Below are 20,033 nucleotides of genomic sequence, written 5' to 3'. Positions count from 1 at the left end.
TCATAATGTAATTTTAACGAGAAAATCAATAATATATCACAATGTAACAAATATATATTACATTGAGCACATTAAATGATTGGAGTTGGAAGAACTCAATAGCATGAGAGCTATACTTAAAGAGATTGCTGACTTGCTTGTTTAGTCGGAATGATCATAGTCAGGCTAAGGTAGTCGAAAGGTTGTAGTTAAGCACTAGAGGTTAAGGGGACCGTAGTATGATGAGAATTGTTGGAAAGATCGTAGTTGGATGATGGTGGTTAGAGAGATCGTAATCGAACAATAATAGTCAGGGGATCATAGTTGGGCACAAGAGGTCGTCAGTATTGTAATCGGCTGATGATGGTGGTTAAATAGCATAATTTTTCACCCTAAATAAATATTATTGTCATTGAATTTGCTCTAAAATTAGTGCATTTTTTGAATGCTAGAGAGAGAGTAGTAATCACTGTGCAAATTCAAAAAAGCTTAGGCCCATCTTAATAATTTTTTTTTCTTAAAAATTAGTGCTCAATTAAGAGAGAGAAAAGAATTTTAATTATATATTTGCCCTTTTTTCACTATAGACATCATAAGATAATGATCATATGAATGTTATCCTAATCCTTATTATAATGAGCTATCATCGTCATGCCACGTCATCCTGTTAAGTGGGGCCATGACAGCTGTTGGAAAATGTATGGTAGCCGTTGGATTACATTCCCTGAGGTCATTTACGAAAATAACCCATCTTTGATGCCATCTTCTATTTTTTGCCTAAAGGCCTCTCAGCCGTACGATCTATCACCAAACCATTCATCCACCGCACAATTCTCTCTTCTCTTTGGCTTCATCTGTAATATTTGAAATCATTAGGTGTTTTTTGATATATATCACCAAACTATATATATATATATATATATATATAAGAATCATTTACACTGAATTAAGTTCTTTATAAATAATTGTAATAAAAAAATATAAAATTTATTTTAAAAATATTTTTTATATTATTTAAAAGTATCAATATTTTATTCAAACTTAAAAATACAATTAATATTTGCAACAAAAAAAATTGACTCTGAAATTATATATATAAATAAATATTCACTTTTCATAATAAATTGATTGACAGTTTTGACCTCATTGGGACCCACTGAAATTGACTACTGGACGTGATAGTTGGTTTTTAGGTAATTTCGAACTTTTTGGATAATTTTCCCAAAAAAAACTTTTTTGATAAGAGATGCCTTTCGTGCACGATTGCACAAGGAAAATCTTCCGTAAGAGAAAGCAATGGACGGCGGTGTCGCCGGTGACGGAGAATCGTCGGCGGCGGATAGGGTTGTTGTTATCGCAATAAAATACGACAGCGGAGCGGAAGATGCGAAGGCTTTCACTCCTGACGAGCTGCCGAAAGCTAGTGATGCGGTCTCTGTTGAAGGAGGAGCGGAGAGAAAAGCCTGCGTATCGATTTCCGTGGAATGTAATAGGGAGGATTTGGAATCGGAGGGGTCTAAGATTTGCCGGATTTGTCATTTGAGCCCGGAGTTGGCTGGATCACCGGCGGGAGGGTGGGAGCAGATTCAGATCGGATGCGGGTGCAAAGGCGAGCTGGGATTTGCGCACCGCCGCTGCGCCGAGGCCTGGTTTAGGGTTAAGGGAAATAGGTAAGGGAGAAATTTCCTTTAATTTTTGTTAGTCATTCGATATTGTGGATTCAGCATTTCAGCTGGTACTTATTATTGGATTTATTGCTGGACTCCGTTTTCACAAGAAGAATTTCTTTAAAAAAAATTATGAAATTTTTTGTGCTTCTGGAATCACCATACCTAGTTTGTTTTCTGGCTGAACTTGGATTTAGGAATTAGGAGGGGTAAATTTTTTCTTAATTGTCGAAATTAAAAGGATTGGAAGCGCAGAAATTCCACACTATGATTTTAGTTTAGTTTGAAATCGATACAAAACTGCTGAATTTAATATTTTTGCCTGAGACAAATCTAAAAGTTGGCTGAAAATTTCTGTTCTTGTCAATTTAAAACAGTTTAGAAAATACTAACACTGTTGAAAACGCTAGAAATCATTGAAAAAGTCAAAACTTGACCTGAAACTTAAAAAAAATCTTCCAAAGCATATTATATTTAGATATTTATTAAAAAATTGACTTCAAATGAATAGTTTTTTTAGCATTTTAAATAAAAAAATGATTGAAACTAAACGCTTAAAACTGCTAGAACAGTTGAAACTAATGAAACCTTAACTTATATGATGGGAGCAAAAATGAAAATAAATCAAGTTTAAAAACCATAGATATAGCATAGGTGCTTTACCCCAAAGCTCTGTAGGAATGCAAGGGAAGAGAAGGTATGTATGAGGCTGTTATGTAAACTTCTAAATGAACCATCCTACCCAGTTAAATAACGGTTAACTCAATTCTATCCAGCCAAATTCGGGTCATCCCCAAATACTAGGAAATCAAATGTTGGCCAAATCCAAATCCATCTGATAAAATTTGGATCAATTTCAAAGCTCTGCTCAAATGAATCCTATTTGCTTAGTGATGGCCTAAGTTTGTGAAGGTGCACAAGATAAGAGAGGCTACAAGCCAAAACTAACAAAGTTAATGGCTTGCCACTACAATATTGTGGGTTGTTGTTAGCCTATTAGTGGGTTGTCGTTGACATTTAACATTAATCCAAAACTAATTGAGCATGAGACAATTTTTTTGAATAGGGTAACGACTTGCCTCTAAACCATATCCGTTCACCGCTAAGTTAATGATTATCTTGTAACTATTTTACGAGTCATCGTTTAACATATGAGATACCTGATTTTGACTAGAATCCAACTCAGTCCAAACCCATTTTTAATTCATCTGATGGGGCCACTTCATTAACCTAACTATGTGAATTACAAGGAGACTTTAGGCTTACATCTCCAGGGTATGGGTGTCACTCCCCGGAATCTAAAGTGAAAGAATTTCTTTTTTTTTTTCTTTTTCTTTTTTTGTGCTATTATCCTTTCAATCTCATTATATTCATTTATTTATCAGATCTGTAAATATCCAGAGCTGATCAAATGCATTAAATAAAACAATACATAATAGAAATCATAATTCACCTTATTATAGCCCATAATCACATCATCATGTCGGTAGAGTCCAAAACAATATATACAAGTATTCATAGACTACAAATGAATATACATAAACTATAAGAACCAAACGAAAATTAAAATATCATTATAACTAAGCCTCAATCCACAGGCTCCTTACCTTTATCTTAAATTATACAAAACCACGTAAGGAGCAAATAACCCTTCAACTAAAATCATACAACTGAAAGCAATGCAAGACAAAAGAGAACCAATATGTTTTAAATCAATATAAAAAATTCTATATTACACCATTATCCGTTAGCTATACCAAACTATTAGTTATTTGTATCAATTTATCCTTCTGTAACAAATCACATCTCATTCTATTACATCATCAATTATAGGATCAGTAATAGCAAACATTACTAGTGTCTGTCATAATATCAATACAATGTATCAATATTAGTAATCATATAAAAAATCATCAGTAATAATGACCAATGTCCATTGCTAGTACAATTAGGTATAAATAACAATATTCAGATATTCAGAAGAGGACATCTTAATTTTGATCTTGCTCTTGCACTTATGACTCACAGTTTGTCGCCCCTTATGACTCTCAATCAATGGACTCCTTATATCTCCCCCTTGAATCACGTGACAATCGCCCATTCTCTTTATAACTCTCAATCAATCTCCAGCTCCTTATAACTCCACCAGTTAATCTTGAGGGATTTACGTGGGGTTATCATATTATATATATCTAATATCAATTGGTATATCATTTTATATCAGATCAGTATTAGTACAGTACAGTACATCCTTTCATCTCACATTAATTTCATTTTAGTTATTTTTACCAAAATCACATTCAATATTATCATATCAAATTAAAGTACATTACTTATCAACCCATTTTCAGTATACATTTTTCTACTCTTTTCACACAAATATTCATATACATATACATAAATTTAACCGATGAAAATATAATAAAATCATATCACATTGTTCAAAATGAACAAATTTAAAACATATCAAAAGTTAAACGATGAAATCTTATGAAATCAGGAGATAATACATTTTTGACAGATTTAGGAAAGTTGAATCTATAGAAATCAAAATCATTGAAACTAGAGGTAAGATGATTGTTAGTTACAACGTTTAGAATACTTTTTACAGAAGAAGCGATGGATACAAAAGCCCCATAGAGCTTTCTCTCTCTTCCTCTCCCCCTTCTCCCTTTCCTTCCCGAGCAAGTTGCGGCTTAATGGAGGTGCTTGGTTGATTTTAGTGCTTAGGATTTGATTAAAATATACATAAAAATACTTTTATTTTCATTTTAAATCAGTTTTCATATTTTGGGTTGTTACAATGGGAACCTCCCCACCATTCCTCTTTTATATATGATGACCCTTATTATGTTCAAGCCAAAAGACTTCAACTTTCACTCCCAAGAGGCCTTGTCGAAACACTATCAATTTGGTAACTTGGGAGAATATCGAAGCAAGGAGAAGGTGAGGGGGTTCTCTAAACTCAAATATGTTCTTTTATCCCTCTCTAACTCTTACATTTATATTTTTATATTTATGAAGGGTGCTTCTATGGTGGATCTTAGTGCCAAGGAGCCTAAGGTCCCCCATGGCAACCAAAACTTAAATGTTTCCGTGGAGGTCAATCCCCAAGTTAAGAGATGTCATAGTTTCTATTATAAGTTTGTCAATGTCCAATGATCTAGTAGAGCTATGGTTATCTCTAGCTTAAAATGTTGCTATCTACTTGTAACACATGGCTCAAGATCTCTAGCATCCGGACAAGTTAAAATCTTGGTAGATAGGGGGCTATTGTCATCTCAAAGTGTAGGCATTTACATAGTGGCTATGGATGTTTCTTAAGTGCTTTGGTGTTACCTTCATCGAGCCACGTTTCTCTTGACAAGTTATAAGGTCTGATATTTGCAAAAACTTTATAAGCCACTTAATACTTGAGTTTGCTTAGCCCATGTTGCTTTTTCACTCACCTTTTTTTGTTGAAACTTTGTCAATCAAAGCCTTAAACACTTGGCTAAAGTCAAAACTTCGGTGCCATGATCTTCTTGTCTAGGTCATCTAGCTAGAAATGATCCAGGGCATCCCAATCAGAGTTTGGAATTATAGATCAAATTAGGATTTATTTATTTAGATCAAATTATATCTTATCATGAAACTGTACTTTGTATGCTTTTGAGAGTGTAAGATTTTGTTTGGGACGACAATTTTATTGCTTCTTAAAGCAGCTTTTAAGTATAAAAATTTAAAAATTTGAACTAAAAAGCTGCTTTAAGAAGCAGTAAGAAAATCGTCTCAAATGAAGTCTAAGTTTTCGTTTGGGACGGCTTTCAAACTGCTTCTTAAAGCAGCTTTCTAATAAAAAATTAATTTTTTTAGTAAAAAGTTTCTTTAAGAAGCAGAAAAAAGCCGTCCCAAATGAAACCTAAATCAAAGGAGATTAACTAATCACCATTATTTCCACATCAATACGTTGTTTAACTACTTTATGTTGATACTATGCTCATAACATATTCTGAATGCTGTTAATGAAATACAGGATCTGTGAAATCTGTGGTGTGACAGCAAAAAATATTGTTGGTGAGGAAGACAGTAACTTCATGAAGCTGTGGAATGAGGGCACAAGCCTGGATGTTAACAATAACCAGAACTTGCAAGTGAGGGCCAACTGTTTGATTAGCAAGTCTTTCTGTAATTTCTTCTTGTCTTTTCTTGTTTTAATTTTAGTACTTCCATGGTTTTTCAGAGCCAGATTCTTCTGAGCTTTCTTCTGGAAGGATGTGAAAAACATTCCTTTCAAACGCTTGTTTGTTTTTTACTGGAATGAGCTAGGAATTGTACAGTCCTACACATTTCATTCATATATATATATATAATGCAACTTTGGGCTTGTAAGTACATTATTTTGTGTTATGGAATTGGTGAATTTTGAGGGGAAGGTCAGTTTTATTTTGTGGCTGGGAACATTTAGCTTGTTTATACAAATAAGTTGATATGGAAGTAGGGGCGGGATCAACTTTAATTTTCAGGGGGGTAAATTTATAAGTAACTGTCGGGGGTTCAAGGAGGCAGCGCCCCCTGGCGGGATTCGACATAAGGGCAATTGCCTAAAGACCATAATATTTTAGAACTTCTAAGCATGTGACTATCATCATCAGACTGCTGCAACCTAACCACTGTCTGACCATGATCATCAGGCCACCTGGTGACCACTGTTCAAAATGCCATCGTCAGACTATCGCCACCTAACCATCATTGTCAATGTGCCATCCTTTCGCCATAACCATTTCACGACATCTCATCCTTTATCATCTCAATAATATTTTCTGCCACTCTCACAGAAGCGCAATCTAGCAACTCATACTCTTGTAATCCTGCATTCTCTAATTTGAGGGGCGGGCAAATTTTTGTAACCAAAGCCTCGATGGAACTAGGCCAAGCCCTACAATTTTTTCCCGTTTGAAAATTTTGTCATAAAATTCTAGTGCCTCATTTATTCTCTTATTTTATCTGTGTATGTCAGATATTCATACAAAATCACAACATTAAATTATATCTTCACCACCATAAATATTCTAACCTAAAAATAATATCAAAATAAACCATTTACAATTTTTTGAGCCATTTTTAATATTTACAAATTCATACAATTTATGATTAACATACCATTAAAAGTCCTCATTATTTTTTGTGCTATGACAAAGACATTAAAACAAGAAAAAGTAACATAACCTCCTTTTTGAATCCATAAGAGTAAGTTTGATTTCAGATCTTTTTTTATTATTTTATGAAATAATTTTATAGCATAAAATTTACAAATTTAATTTTTACTAATAAACTATTTCATAAACACTCGTGCCAAGAATGCCAAAAAGGCAACCTCCAACTCAAAACATAAATGACCCTTCCCAACACTGCTGTTTGGAATATCCGTGGATTCAACGGACCTGAAAAAGTTAACTGCTGTAAGCAGTTTGTCATCTCTCAGCACCTTGACATTATCTTCATTCTGGAAGCTAAAGTTTCCCCTTCTTCGGCTGTGGACCCCTGGTTTCTTGCCACCCACAAACTCTTCCCTAGTGAAGGAGCTTGTGACAATTTTGCCATTTCTAACCCAGGTCGCATTTGGGTTAAGTGGAATTCTGCCGTGGTGGACTTCTCTCCTATCATTGTGACTAGTCAGTTTATTCATGGTACTATTATTCTGCTGGTTCCCCTTTATGTGATGTTACTGCTGTTTATGCTTCCAACGCTTTTGCTGAAAGGCAAACCCTTTGGAATCATATTAGAAGCATTTCTACCAATATTTGCAGACCCTGGGCTGTGTTGGGAGATTTTAACTATTGCAGATCGCCTTATGAGAAAGCTGGTGGCATTCCCCTTAATGCTAACAATTTAGGGGACTTCAATAGGATGATTTTTGACACGGGCATCCATGACCTATCTTCTGTCGGTCACTTGTTTACTTGGTTCAATCAGCGTGTTGACAATCCTATTTACATTAAGCTGGACCGTATCTTGGTCAATGACAGTTGGCTGGCTACCTTTCCCAACTCCTTCTATAGAGTTGGTGAACCCCTGAGCTCTGATCACTCCCCTTTGATTCTATCATCTTTTGACACCTCCCCCCATAACCACCGTTTCATGTTTAAGAATTATTGGACCACTAAGCCAGAGTTTTGGGACATATTTTTGGACACTTTTGCTCACTCTCCAAAAGCTAGTCCTCTCTACTCCTTTTGCCAGAACCTCAAAAAATTGAAGAACAAGCTCAAATGCCAAAGATGGGGTAATTCTAATGTTTTGAAGGCTGAAATGGATGTTTTACTGGATGATCAAAGCAGATTACTTTCTCAGGCGAATATTTCTCCCCAAGATCCTAACATTGCTGCTGCCCTCCACCATATTAACTGTAAAATTACCAACTGCAAATCCTCGATGGCTAGCTGGGCCATCCAACGGGCAAAAGCTAAGTGGCTGATGTACGGGGAAGATGACCTGAAATTCCTTTACTCCAAGATCAATATCATACATAGCTATAACAAAATCAAAGAGATTACTACTGATGATGGTAATTTTACCTCCCACTCGGCGGTTTCCAATGCCTTTATTAAGAATTTTCAAAATATTTTCAATACCCAAACTCCCATCACTTACTCTCCTACTCATTTCCCAACTGGTGGCACTGTCCCCTCTCACCTCCTTGATGCTTTAGTTGCCCCTGTTACAATGGAGGAGATTAAGGAGGTTATTTTTGCTGGACCAAACTGCTCTACACCTGGACCTGATGGGTTTTCCTTTGCCTTTTATAAGGCCACTTGGCATATCATCAACACTCAAGTTTACCATGCTATTAATGCTTTTTTTATCACGGCCTCTCTTCCCAAGCAAACCAAGGCCACGACTATTGCCTTAATTCCCAAACATCCCCATGCCACTTGTATCCGGGACTACAGACCGATCTCTCTTTGCAATGTTATCTACAAAGTTATAGCTAAGATCATTGCCAATAGGATGAAGGAAGTTATGCCTTTCATTATACACAACAGCCAAGGTGGTTTCATTCATAAGAGACTTATCTCGGATAACATTCTCCTCGCATCGGAAATTCTGGGAGATTTCAATAGAAATTCTATGGACAATTATTTTTGTGCTAAATTTGATATCACCAAAGCTTTCGATACTGTTTCCAGGGAATTCCTCCTGGATCGTTTGGCTGCTAAAGGATTCCCTGCTAAGTTCATTGCCTGGATTAAGGCTTGCATTACTGAGGTTCATTTCTCGATTTGCATCAATGGGGCACTCGAAGGGTTCTTTGGTTCTACTTCTGGTTTGCGACAAGGGTGCCCCTTATCCCCTTATCTTTTTTGTATTGTTATTGATGCTCTTTCTTCTGCTTTTGATGATGCTATCAATAGACATACTTTCTCTGGCATCACCTTGGGGAACTCCTCCGTGTCGCACCTTCTCTACGCTGATGATCTTTTAGTCTTTGGCAAGGCCACTATCCCTAATGCCATCAGCCTCAAGAATATCCTGCATCAATTTGCTTGCTCCTCTAGTCTTTTTGTGAACCCCAGCAAGAGTGCCATTTTACTGTCTAAAGGGTGTAGTGTAGATGCTGAGATTTGTAATATTCTTCAAATTGAAAAATCCAGCCTTCCTATCAAATATCTGGGAATTCCTATTTTTTACAGGAAATTGCGTATAGCCGATTTTCAGCCTCTTATTCTTAAAATTTCCAAGGCTTTGGATGGGTGGAAAGCTAAGACTCTCTCTATGGCTGGGAGAGTTCGCGTACTGGATTAGATGCATATATATTTTAAAATTTATATATTTAAGAAAATTAAATATTGGCTGAAGGCCATATGAGCTATAAAGAGTAGTACCTGCCTTGAATATTCAGTATTGAAGAGAACTGTTTACCCAAAGTTAAATATTGGCTAGAAACTGCACATCATTAGCTGGAAGGAGGTCTGTTACCCCAAAGTTAACGGTGGCTTGGGAATCCATAACCTGGAATCTTACTATTTTGCTTACTCCTGTTCTCTTATTTGGAGGTTTCTGACCTCTAATAGCATTCTTTTGGATTTGTGGAGGGGGAAATACTCTTCCCTTTGGAAACCGTATGGCAAGAAAGCTTCCCCCTACTGGAAATTCATTTGTAATATGGTTGGGAATATCAAAAACTGTTTGTCTTTACCTGTTCATCCCGATAGCAAGCTTTCCTTAATTTGGGACCCATGGTGTGGGGGGGCCTCTATTTATGACTTGCTGTTATTGATGAATGTTGACCCTACGATCTACATTTCACTTTTTTCGGCTTGGCAACTTAGACATGTCATTTGTAATGGTAATTGGAACTTTCCCCCCTCATTTTGTAACAGCCTAAGAGATCATATTTCTTCTACCACTTCCATTAGCACGGATGCTATTTGTTGTTGGCTGAACGGTTCGAACCCCAAATTTAAGAATTTCCATTCCCATTATTTTGCTGAGCTCTCAAGGGTTAACTGGTTCAATTTTATCTGGCACAAAAAGTCTGCGCTCAGGTTCTCTGTGTATGCTTGGCAAGCTATTAAGGGCTGCCTTAAAACTTCTGATGTTCTTGGAAGACGGGGGATTAATGTCCATATGCAGCGCCCCTTCTGTAATTTTCTCCCTGAGACGCATGCTCACTTATTTTTTGAATGTGGCTACACCTTTGACATCATTAGAACTTTGCTTCCTTGGCTTAGCAACCTTTTGCTCAGGCCTACCATATTCCAGGTTTTTGATAGTATTTCGGAACAAGGTTATAATGCTAGCTGGGCAAATTTTTATAAACTTGCTACTAATGCCACCATCTACCACATCTGGAGAGCTAGAAATGATAGAATTTTTGGTTCTATTTTTGATTGCAAATCCACCATTCTGGGGAAGATTAAGAGAGCTACCTACCTCAAAATCAAGCTTTGGAAAGATCACACGGATGTAACTCAGCTGCTGCACTGACCCTTCGTTTTTTTATTTGGATTGGACGATGATGAATGCTTTACGTAGCTCGGTCCCCTTGGATGGCCTCTGGGCAACCAGGGTACCATTCTAATCCTTCTGGATTAGCCTGAGTCCACCGTGCCTTTGGGCACCTTTTGTTCAAAATTCTAGTTTTTTCTTATCTGCCCGTTTTGTATTGGGCTTTTCTGTTCTTTTTGTTACCTGTAATTTTTCTTTTTCTTACTTTTATTTTTTTTACAATCAATGAAATGGGCTACGCCCCTAAAATTCCCCAAAAAAAAAGCATTGCTACACTTGCATTAAAAGCATTTGAAGCATATTTTAAAAATATATATAATTTTTATTTAAACTTTTATTATTGAGACATTCTTCAATTTTTTTCTATTTTAATTAAACTTTAAAAGTTATGAGTTCGTTTATACCCTACTGTTCTAATGGCGAGACAGAACTGATAATTCGTTCAGGGACAGTATTCAATCTTAATTCCTGCAGATCTTGTAATAGATGTGAAGGCTATGAAGGCTACTTGGTCCGAAAAAAATTATTATTAAAATAGAAATAATTATTTTTTTAGAGATTTTTACATCCATAACACTTTAAATTATTATATTTACTTATCTAATACATAAAGTATAATATTTACATACATACCATCCAAATACACTAGTTTCATCTAAATTACCACTCCGTCAAAACACCGTGAATAGCCCACCCCGAGCTCATGAAATCCCTTCTTCTTCGTCATTGGCAGCGGCGAGTTAGGTCGGATGATCGGCGGCGGAGTAGTTATGGTTCCAGCCACGACGATTGAAACGCAAGCTGAGGGCGGATTAAACCTTAAAGATTAAGCCTGACTGTCCAATTCATTGAAAGCGGATTTTTTTTTCTATTTTGGGAAATGAATGATTATTAAACAAACTACACTAGCCTTTAGAAAGATCAATCACAACTTTGTAGCAGATATTCGTTCAAGCAAAGCTGTTTAAATCCTTATCAATATTCCAGTTAGAGGAGCTTCGCAAGACCAGAGACGTCAAGATAGGTCGAAAATCACACATGAAAGCAGAAAGAACGATATGAAATTCAAAGAAGAGGTTGCAGGTCAAAAGCAATAACAAATCTAAAAGGTGAAACAATTAAGTCAACGTTCAACTCATCATATCTACCAAGGATCCAATTACATTCCGCCATTAGCAAATCAAGCGAGATAAAAGATTGCGGTAAAAGATTTAAAAGGTACAGATAAAGAAAAATCACACATTTCAAGGCTATTCTTCATCAAGTTTAAGGTGGAGGAGGTGCCGATCATCTCCCTCTTCACTCGCGATGGCAGCTCACGAAGAGCGCAGGGTTCACATGGGGAAGAAGATGCCAGAGGTCGGGCTGATAGGGGAGCTCCAATTTATACTTCCAATTTGATAGCACCGAAGAAATTGAGAAGACGAAGAGCAAATCAGCTCTCGCGACAAAGACCCGGCGGGTCGGGCAGATAGGGTAACAGAGTGGTAGTTTTGATGAAACGGTGTGTATTTTGATGGTATGTATGTAAATAATATATTTTAGGTGCTAGATAAGTAAATATAATAGTTTTAAGTGTTATGTATGTAAAAATTTCTATTTTTTAATATTTTAATTATTATTAAAATATTAATTATATTATATTATTATTTTGGTATTTAATTTATTATTAAAATTATTATTAAAAAATAATTAAAATATGAATGACAAGACATAAGACATAATTATGGCAAAAGAATAGATGACAATAAAAAATAGTCGCAAATTTGTCTCTCATAAAAATATAATTATTTTCCTCCTCTCTTCTAAGGTTCTGCCTATTAGAAGAACCACATTACCTAATCTAATGTAAACTCACCCAAACTAATTTGTCTCGGCAGCCTACAAACTCTCAGCCCAATAACATCACTGATGATGATTAATATTTATTTTTATAGAAAATATATTATGTTCATAATTATTAATTATAATTAATTAGAATCTATAATATATTATTAGTACGGTTCATCAACATTAAGTATGGAATAGTCTTTTTCAGATTATTCGATATGGAGATATTAATGATGAAAATAGTTTATATAATATGATTATATAAAGCTGAATGAAATAAATTTTGAATTCTCTAATAAATTTTATTTTAACTAGAGAGATTTTAAAATTAATCATAAAGATGATTATATATAAAACAATCTTAATCATGAGTTATTAATAAACTCTTATTTGTAATATTTGATTTCTTGACTTATTCTGAAATAGTTTGGAAGATATAAAGTCAATTCTTGTATCTCAGAAACACAATAAAATAAATGGCTGAAAATGTTACTATACATATATGAAATCAATTCCTTTCAAATTTGAAAGTTAGAAAATTAGTCTCTCAATTTTTTCTTTTTGAATGATGAAATTATGTTGACAACACAAATTGCATTCAAAAGAAAGTGTGTTCATCAATAATTAATTGAATGTGTTCACTCACTAAAATATTTTTGGCGAGATGATTAAAAGAAGAAGACATACGATTACAATCAATGTTTCTAAGAAGAAGATTTACGATTTCAATCAACATTTTGATAAGTTTTCTTCATTCTACATTTTAAAAATAATTATTTATTTAAAAATTAAAATTGAGAAAGTCTCAATTTAGTTTTCTAAATCCTGATTTTCATTTCCGCATTTATAAATGGATATAAAAATCCAATAGTTATATTTTAGAACTAATAAAGAGATACACTTTTACAACGTCAAGAGACTTAACCATTCAAGTTAAACATAAAAAAATGCGAAAGAAAACTGTCCAAGCATTTCTGTATTTAATGATCATTTAAATGGTGATCCAAAACTTGAATCCTTCAGAGAAATCTTAATTAATTCACAAGTTAGCAATAACAATTTACTTAATTACTACTAATGTGCTTTGGCTGATATTTAATTAATTATCTGAACTTATAAACTTCTAATAATCAATAATTACAAAGAATATCATTAATATAAGCTTTAATTATCATAATGAAAGGTTAATTAACTTGCCTTTGAATCAAATTAATCACCACCTAGACCTAAAACAAATCCCTTAAATAACCAATTGATTAGTAGGATTAAGCTCATATTAGAGATAATGAAGTATAATTAATTATAGATATTTGTATTAAATTAACCTCCTCATCATCTTCATTAAATTATTTAGATCCCAATAGATGACATCTTTTGTAAATAATTTCTTATTAATAAATAAATTCAACATTGTTTGTACCATAGGATGACATGTTTATTTATTTATTTATATGATGTTAATGTAATAGTATTAATTTAAGAAATAAAATATTATTTTATTAGTTAAAATTTACATGTGGAAAATATTAATTTACTCTTTGTTGCCACCCTAGCTTGATAGAACACATTAATTTATTATTTATTTAATAAAATTATCATCAAATATATATTACATGTGGGGAGAATATTAACTCATCAAGTCTTCTAGCTCATTTGAATGCTAGTTTTTGTTTTCTTTCTCTGTTTTTTAGGAGGCGAAGAGAAAAAAAAAAGAAGATTTTTTATTTTAAAAATATTTTAAATTAATTTTTTAAAAAGCTGAAAATAATTATAATATATTCTGAATATTTTAAAAAATATCGTACGGTTAACCACCACCAATGCTATCGTTTATTGATTACCGTCGTTACCTCATGAGTAATGATGATCACAACCATATAAATCAAATTATTCAAATTGAATAAAAATAAAAAAATAAAATATTTTTGATAGAATTCCAATAAGAAATCCCTAATTTGATTTTTTTCACAATTTTAGTAGTGGCTTTCTTTAGAAGATCTAGCAATGGTGACCAAATGGCAAATAAGGATTTGTTGCCTGTTCACATTTTATCTTTTTATTTTTTTTAATTTGTGATCTTCTTTGATCCATTCAATGGTAGAAGGATAAACCAAAGAAGGCCAAAGCCTCTAATATATATCCATATGTTTGTAAAGATATTTTAATGATTAATTAATGTTTTTAATAATGTTTAAATATACATTGAAGATGAAGACTTAATGATTTTTTTTTTCTTTGGAAAAGTATTGGATAGAAGCATTGAAATATGGACGATGGCATTAATTAACATGTTTCATTTAACTTTAACAATCATTATAATAACCAAGTTTTAGATCGAAATAGTTGATTTTCAAATTTCAAGGGTCTGAGTTTTCACGATCCCGTTAGTCACATTCTAATAATTCGAAGTCTTGTAGATTATAAGGTCAACGGTCTTCAAATCTTTAAGAGCCCTCATTAATTATTCTAGGAGTTGGTTTCTACCTTTTAGGAGTCCTTTTGAACATATTCCATCTAATATAATCTAACTCAATAATCTCATTTAGCATCACATAGAAATTTGTTTCGAAGTCGTTATGTTAAGGTTCTTTTAACTTTTAAGCTAGCTCTAGAATTCATGGCTCGTTAATCTTACGAGTCTCAGCCTTCTTCAAGCCTCTTGTTCTTTAGGGCTAAGACGACATAGTCATAGACCACTCGACTATATGTCAAGTGCACGTACAATGGTTGAAAGGAGAAGAATAGAAGATAATCTCATATACTACAGTGATATGTTCATGTGAGTTGGAACCTCAGTTGAAAGGAGAACAACCTTAGGAAACTAGAGAGACTTAGGCTTCGTTTGGGACATCTTTTTTATTGCTTTCTAAAATGGAGTTTTAGTACAAAATTAAAAAAATTGTACTAGCTAAAACGGAGTTTTAGAACAAATTTTTTTATTTTTGTATTAAAACTCCGTTTTAAAAAGCAGTAAAAAAGCCGTCCCAAACGAAACCTTAGAAGTCTAGAACAAGAGTTGGAATTGTGAAAAATAAGAGATTAGAATTGAGAAAATAACATAGATTGATAAATTAATATATCATATTTTATATAATTACTACGGAGCTACTAATAAAATGCGTATAAGTAATATTTTTATAGCTTATATTCCATAATAATAATAAATTTTCCCTCCAATACATATATATTAGGACATCCAAACATCATATACAATCAACATATTCTCTTAATTCATTAAAAAGAAGGAATACATAATTTAAAAAAAAAAAAATCTATGACTATTTTATTAAATATCTACAGAAAGCAAATTTTTTTTTTAATTATTACATTAATTCATAAAATAACTTAATATTCACATGAGAAAAAAAAAAAAAACCTTAAAAAAAAACCTAATAAATAATATATGTATAAGCTGTTACTTGTCAACATGAATATGCCATTACATTATTAAAATTGTGAGTTTATTTGGATAGCATAACCTAACTCTTAGCTATAACCAATAAGCCAAAAGAAAAATCTATTTATATAGTTTACAAATTAGTTTTAATGACTTGTATTTATTTTTTGTGTTGTTGTCATGCATTTGGTTGCTATTTGCCTCCCTCAAAGAGTTATTTACATATTGACATTTGCTACTTGAAGTTAACAATTGCATTATGAAGAATATGTTTAACAATTGTGTGGCCATTTGAAGTGTTTAATATTATTTGTTTTGAGAAATTTGACTTTTTTTATGTCCATAAGAAGAGAAATAGGAGAAATATATTTGTTGTTGTTTATTTTTTCGAAGAAATTGACACAGGAGCTCATGGTTGAACGGTCCATTTATTTTTCAAAAACTAGGTGTATCTATCTCCCTGTAGCCTTTTATTCTTTGCAAGTGTAATAGCTCTATTATAAATAGTAGACGTTAATGAAATAACGGGGAGTTCATTTGTATCCCCTATTCAGCTAAGTGCTGTTTTCAAATTCCTGTTTTCTTTTTCTTTCCCGCTGCTTGGCTTGTTCTGTTTCTGCAGGAGTCCGAGTAGGGAAGAAGACAGATGCCCGGGCAACTGCACTGGATATTTCAGACGGCCACCCCTTTTGGTGTATAAGGGCGGTGTCATCTGATATCAGAGCAGCTTGGCAAAAATGCTGCCACGGAGGAACCGCCAGCGTCCGGTGAGAGACATGGTGGTTGAAGACTTGCAAAGGGAGATCCAAAGGTTGCGGCAAGAATTGGCCAGGCGAGATCAACAAGAGGTGGGGGGTGGACAAGAAGAAGAAATTGTCAACCCTTTTCATCAGGAGACATCTAGTGACGAAGAAGTCCGGCCAAGAAGATTCAGGCTGGAACACCTACTTGGACGGGTAGACAGTGGAATCAAGATTGACCTTACGGAAGTCGAAGGAAGGGTGGACCCTGACGAATTTTTGGATTGGCTGCATACAATCGAACGCATTCTTGAATTCAAGGAAGTCCCGGCCGAAAGGATAGTTAAACTGGTGGCTATCAAGTTAAAGAAGGGTGCCTCTCTATGGTGGGAAAATTTGAAACGAAGCCGGGAACGAGAAGGGCGGAGCAAAATTACCAGCTGGGAGAAGATGAAGAAAGAAATGCAGCAAAAGTATCTCACTGATTATCACCGGCGAAATTTATTCTTGAGGATGCATCGCCTACAACAACAGAACCTATCCGTAGAGGAGTATGTCGCCGAGTTCGAGCAGCTTTCGTTGAAATGTGATATGAATGAACCTGTGGATAACACGATAGCTCGATTCTTGGAGGTATTACAGCCCTCGATCGCTCACGTTGTCCAATTGCAACCCCATTGGACGTTACAAGATGCGATTAATTTAGCAATGCAGGTTGAGAAGCAACAGAAAACGTCCAAGAACATGCCACACCAGAAAAATCTCTGGGATTGACAGACAAGCCTTCAGGGCGATTGTGGAATCCTTCCGCAGCCACAAGTGGTACTCCGGCTCGAAAATGTTTCAAGTGTCAAGGTTTTGTCCACATTGCCTCAAATTGCCCCACCCGGAGAGTTGTGACCATCCTGGAAGAAGAACCAGATCTGGAGGAAGCTTGTTCAACAAAAAATATGATTGACCGTGGGCCCATGAACCAACCTACTGTCATTGAAGATGACGAGGGCAACTTGTTGGTCCTTCGACGTTTATTGAATAGTCACAAGGAAGAACCAGAGCAACGACATAATCTCTTCCGCACGAGGTGCACCATCCATGAACGAGTATGCCAAGTAATTGTGGACATCGGTAGCTGCGAGAATTGGTCCTTCGACGTTTATTAAATAGTCACAAGGAAGAACCAGAGCAACGGCATAATCTCTTCCGCACGAGGTGCACCATCCATGAACGAGTATGCCAAGTAATTGTGGCAGCGGTAGCTGCGATAATATCGCCTTTTGTGCATTGGTTGAAAAATTGCAGCTGCCCACTGTTAACCACCCTCAGCCTTATGCACTGTCGTGGATTCAGAAAGGTAATACCATCGAAGTTACTAAGCGCTGCCTTGTCCATTTCTCTATTGGTAAGTTCAAGGATCAAGCTTGGTGTGATGTTCTGCCGATGGATGCCTGCCATTTGCTACTGGGGTGTCCTGGGCAATTTGACAGGAAGACCGTCCATAATGGCTTCACAAATACTTATACCCTCACCCAAGGGCTTGAAACCATTGTGCTGATGCCGGCCAAGTTTTCGTCAGAAGATATGGGGAACGCTCAACTTATGGTGACCCAAGCCGAATGTAGGATGACTTTGCAACAATTAGAAGGAGGATATCTGGTGCTGGTCAAAGAAACTGCTGTAGAACACAGTCCTCTGCCTCCCGAAGTGCAGCTATTGCTTAATGAATACAAAGAGGTCTGGGCGGAAGAGCTTCCAGCAGGATTACCCCCAATGCGAGAAGTTCAGCATGCTATTGATCTCTTACATGGGGTCTCACTGCCCAACCGGCCGCCATACCGACTAAGGCCTGACAAACACCTGGAATTGAGAAAACAGATCGAGGAATTACTGGCCAGAGGCTACATCCGACCTAGTACCAGCCCTTTCGCTGTTCCGACGTTACTAGTGCCCAAGAAAGATGGAACGTATCGGATGTGTGTGGATAGTAGAGCGATCAATAAGATCACAGTGCAGTACAGATTCCCAATTCCACGTATCGACGATCTCTTCGATCAGCTGCAAGGAGCTACCATCTTCTCCAAACTTGACTTAAGAAGCGGCTACCACCAGATTCGCGTGTGAGAAGGTGATGAATGGAAAACCGCCTTCAAGGTGCGTGACGGGCTCTACGAATGGCTGGTCATGCCCTTCGGGCTGTCCAACGCGCCGAGTACATTTATGCGACTCATGAAGCAAATCTTTCAGCCGTTGCTTAGCCAATGCGTGATCGTCTATTTTGACGATATCTTGATATACAGCCCGGACCTACCTTCCCATTTGCAGCATTTGAGACAAGTTTTATAGATCTTGAGAGAACAACGGCTCTACTGCCATCCCGGGAAGTGTCACTTCTTGGATTCCAAGATTCAATTCTTGGGATTCATCCTCTCAGCGGAAGGCATTGAAGTAGACCCCGAGAAAATTGGAGCCATACTTACATGGCCCGTTCCTTGCTCGCTCACGGACGTCAGAATATTTCACGGACTCGCCTCCTTCTACCGCCAGTTTATTGCTAACTTCATCACCATTTCCGCTCCTCTCATGGAATTGCTAAAAGCTAGTACATTCAATTGGACATCTGAGGCGCAACTCAGTTTCGAAGAATTAAGGCGGAAGATGACTACAACACCCGTTCTACGGCTCCCTGATTTCAGTAAATTGTTTCAAGTGGAGTGTGACGCTTCTAACGTGGGCATAGGGACGGTACTAAGCCAAGAGGGACAACCCATCGCTTATTTCAGCGAAAAATTGAATGAGGTGCGGCAGCGATACTCCACGTATGACAAGGAGTTCTACGCGATAGTTCGAGCCTTACATCACTGGAGTCACTACCTCTTGTGCAAAGAATTTATTCTGTTCACAAATCACGCAGCTTTGAAGTTCTTGGATAGTCAAAAAAAGTTGCGAGGAAGGCATGCTACTTGGTCCGAGTTCTTATCTGCGTTTCAGTTTGTGCTCAGGCATAAGGCGGGAAAGGACAATAAGGTGGCCGACGCTCTTAGTCAGCGTTATGTGCTACTTCAGACGGTGCAGGCCAAGTTAACAGTTTTTAATGCTATCAAAGAGTTATATGCAGCTGATCCGGATTTTGGAGCCATCTGGGGAAATTGTTAGAAAGCTCCCTATCAACTGTTTTATATCAAGGATGGCTTCTTGTTCTACAACGCGAGTGTTTGTATTCCCAATTGCTCCGTGAGGTTGGCCTTGATTGCCGAGTGCCACGATGGAGGGTTGTCAGGCCATTTTGGCCGCAATAAAACTATGGCCATCACTCGCAAAAAATTCTTCTGGCCAACAATTAAGAAGGACGTTACTCGGTATACCCGAAGCTGCCAGGTTTGCAAAAAGGCTAAAACAACACTGACCAACGCAGGATTGTATACTCCGTTGCCT

General features: G+C 36.0%; 1 protein-coding gene across 1 annotated transcript; it reads left to right on the top strand.

Annotated features, from left to right (window-relative positions):
* The first annotated feature begins 1,212 nt into the window (after window positions 1-1,212).
* LOC110116535 lies at window positions 1,213-6,060 on the top strand. Its single transcript, XM_020850139.2, has 2 exons — window positions 1,213-1,649; window positions 5,662-6,060. Exons 1-2 carry the CDS (start codon window positions 1,276-1,278, stop codon window positions 5,882-5,884), a joined length of 597 nt encoding a protein of 198 aa, XP_020705798.1. The 5' UTR covers window positions 1,213-1,275; the 3' UTR covers window positions 5,885-6,060.
* The last annotated feature ends 13,973 nt before the right edge of the window (window positions 6,061-20,033 follow it).

Source organism: Dendrobium catenatum, unplaced genomic scaffold, assembly GCF_001605985.2.
Source record: "Dendrobium catenatum unplaced genomic scaffold, ASM160598v2 fragScaff_scaffold_993, whole genome shotgun sequence".
Classification (NCBI taxonomy): Eukaryota; Viridiplantae; Streptophyta; class Magnoliopsida; order Asparagales; family Orchidaceae; genus Dendrobium; species Dendrobium catenatum.
Note: the sequence above shows the minus strand (reverse complement) of the source record. Positions and strands in the feature narration are given on the sequence as shown.

Coding starts and splice junctions, on each gene's coding strand:
- LOC110116535 (XM_020850139.2), top strand. CDS start 1,276: ATGGACGGCGGTGTCGCCGGTGACGGAGAATCGTCGGCGGCGGATAGG. Junction 1,650..5,661: donor TTTAGGGTTAAGGGAAATAG/GTAAGGGAGAAA, acceptor AATGAAATACAG/GATCTGTGAAATCTGTGGTG.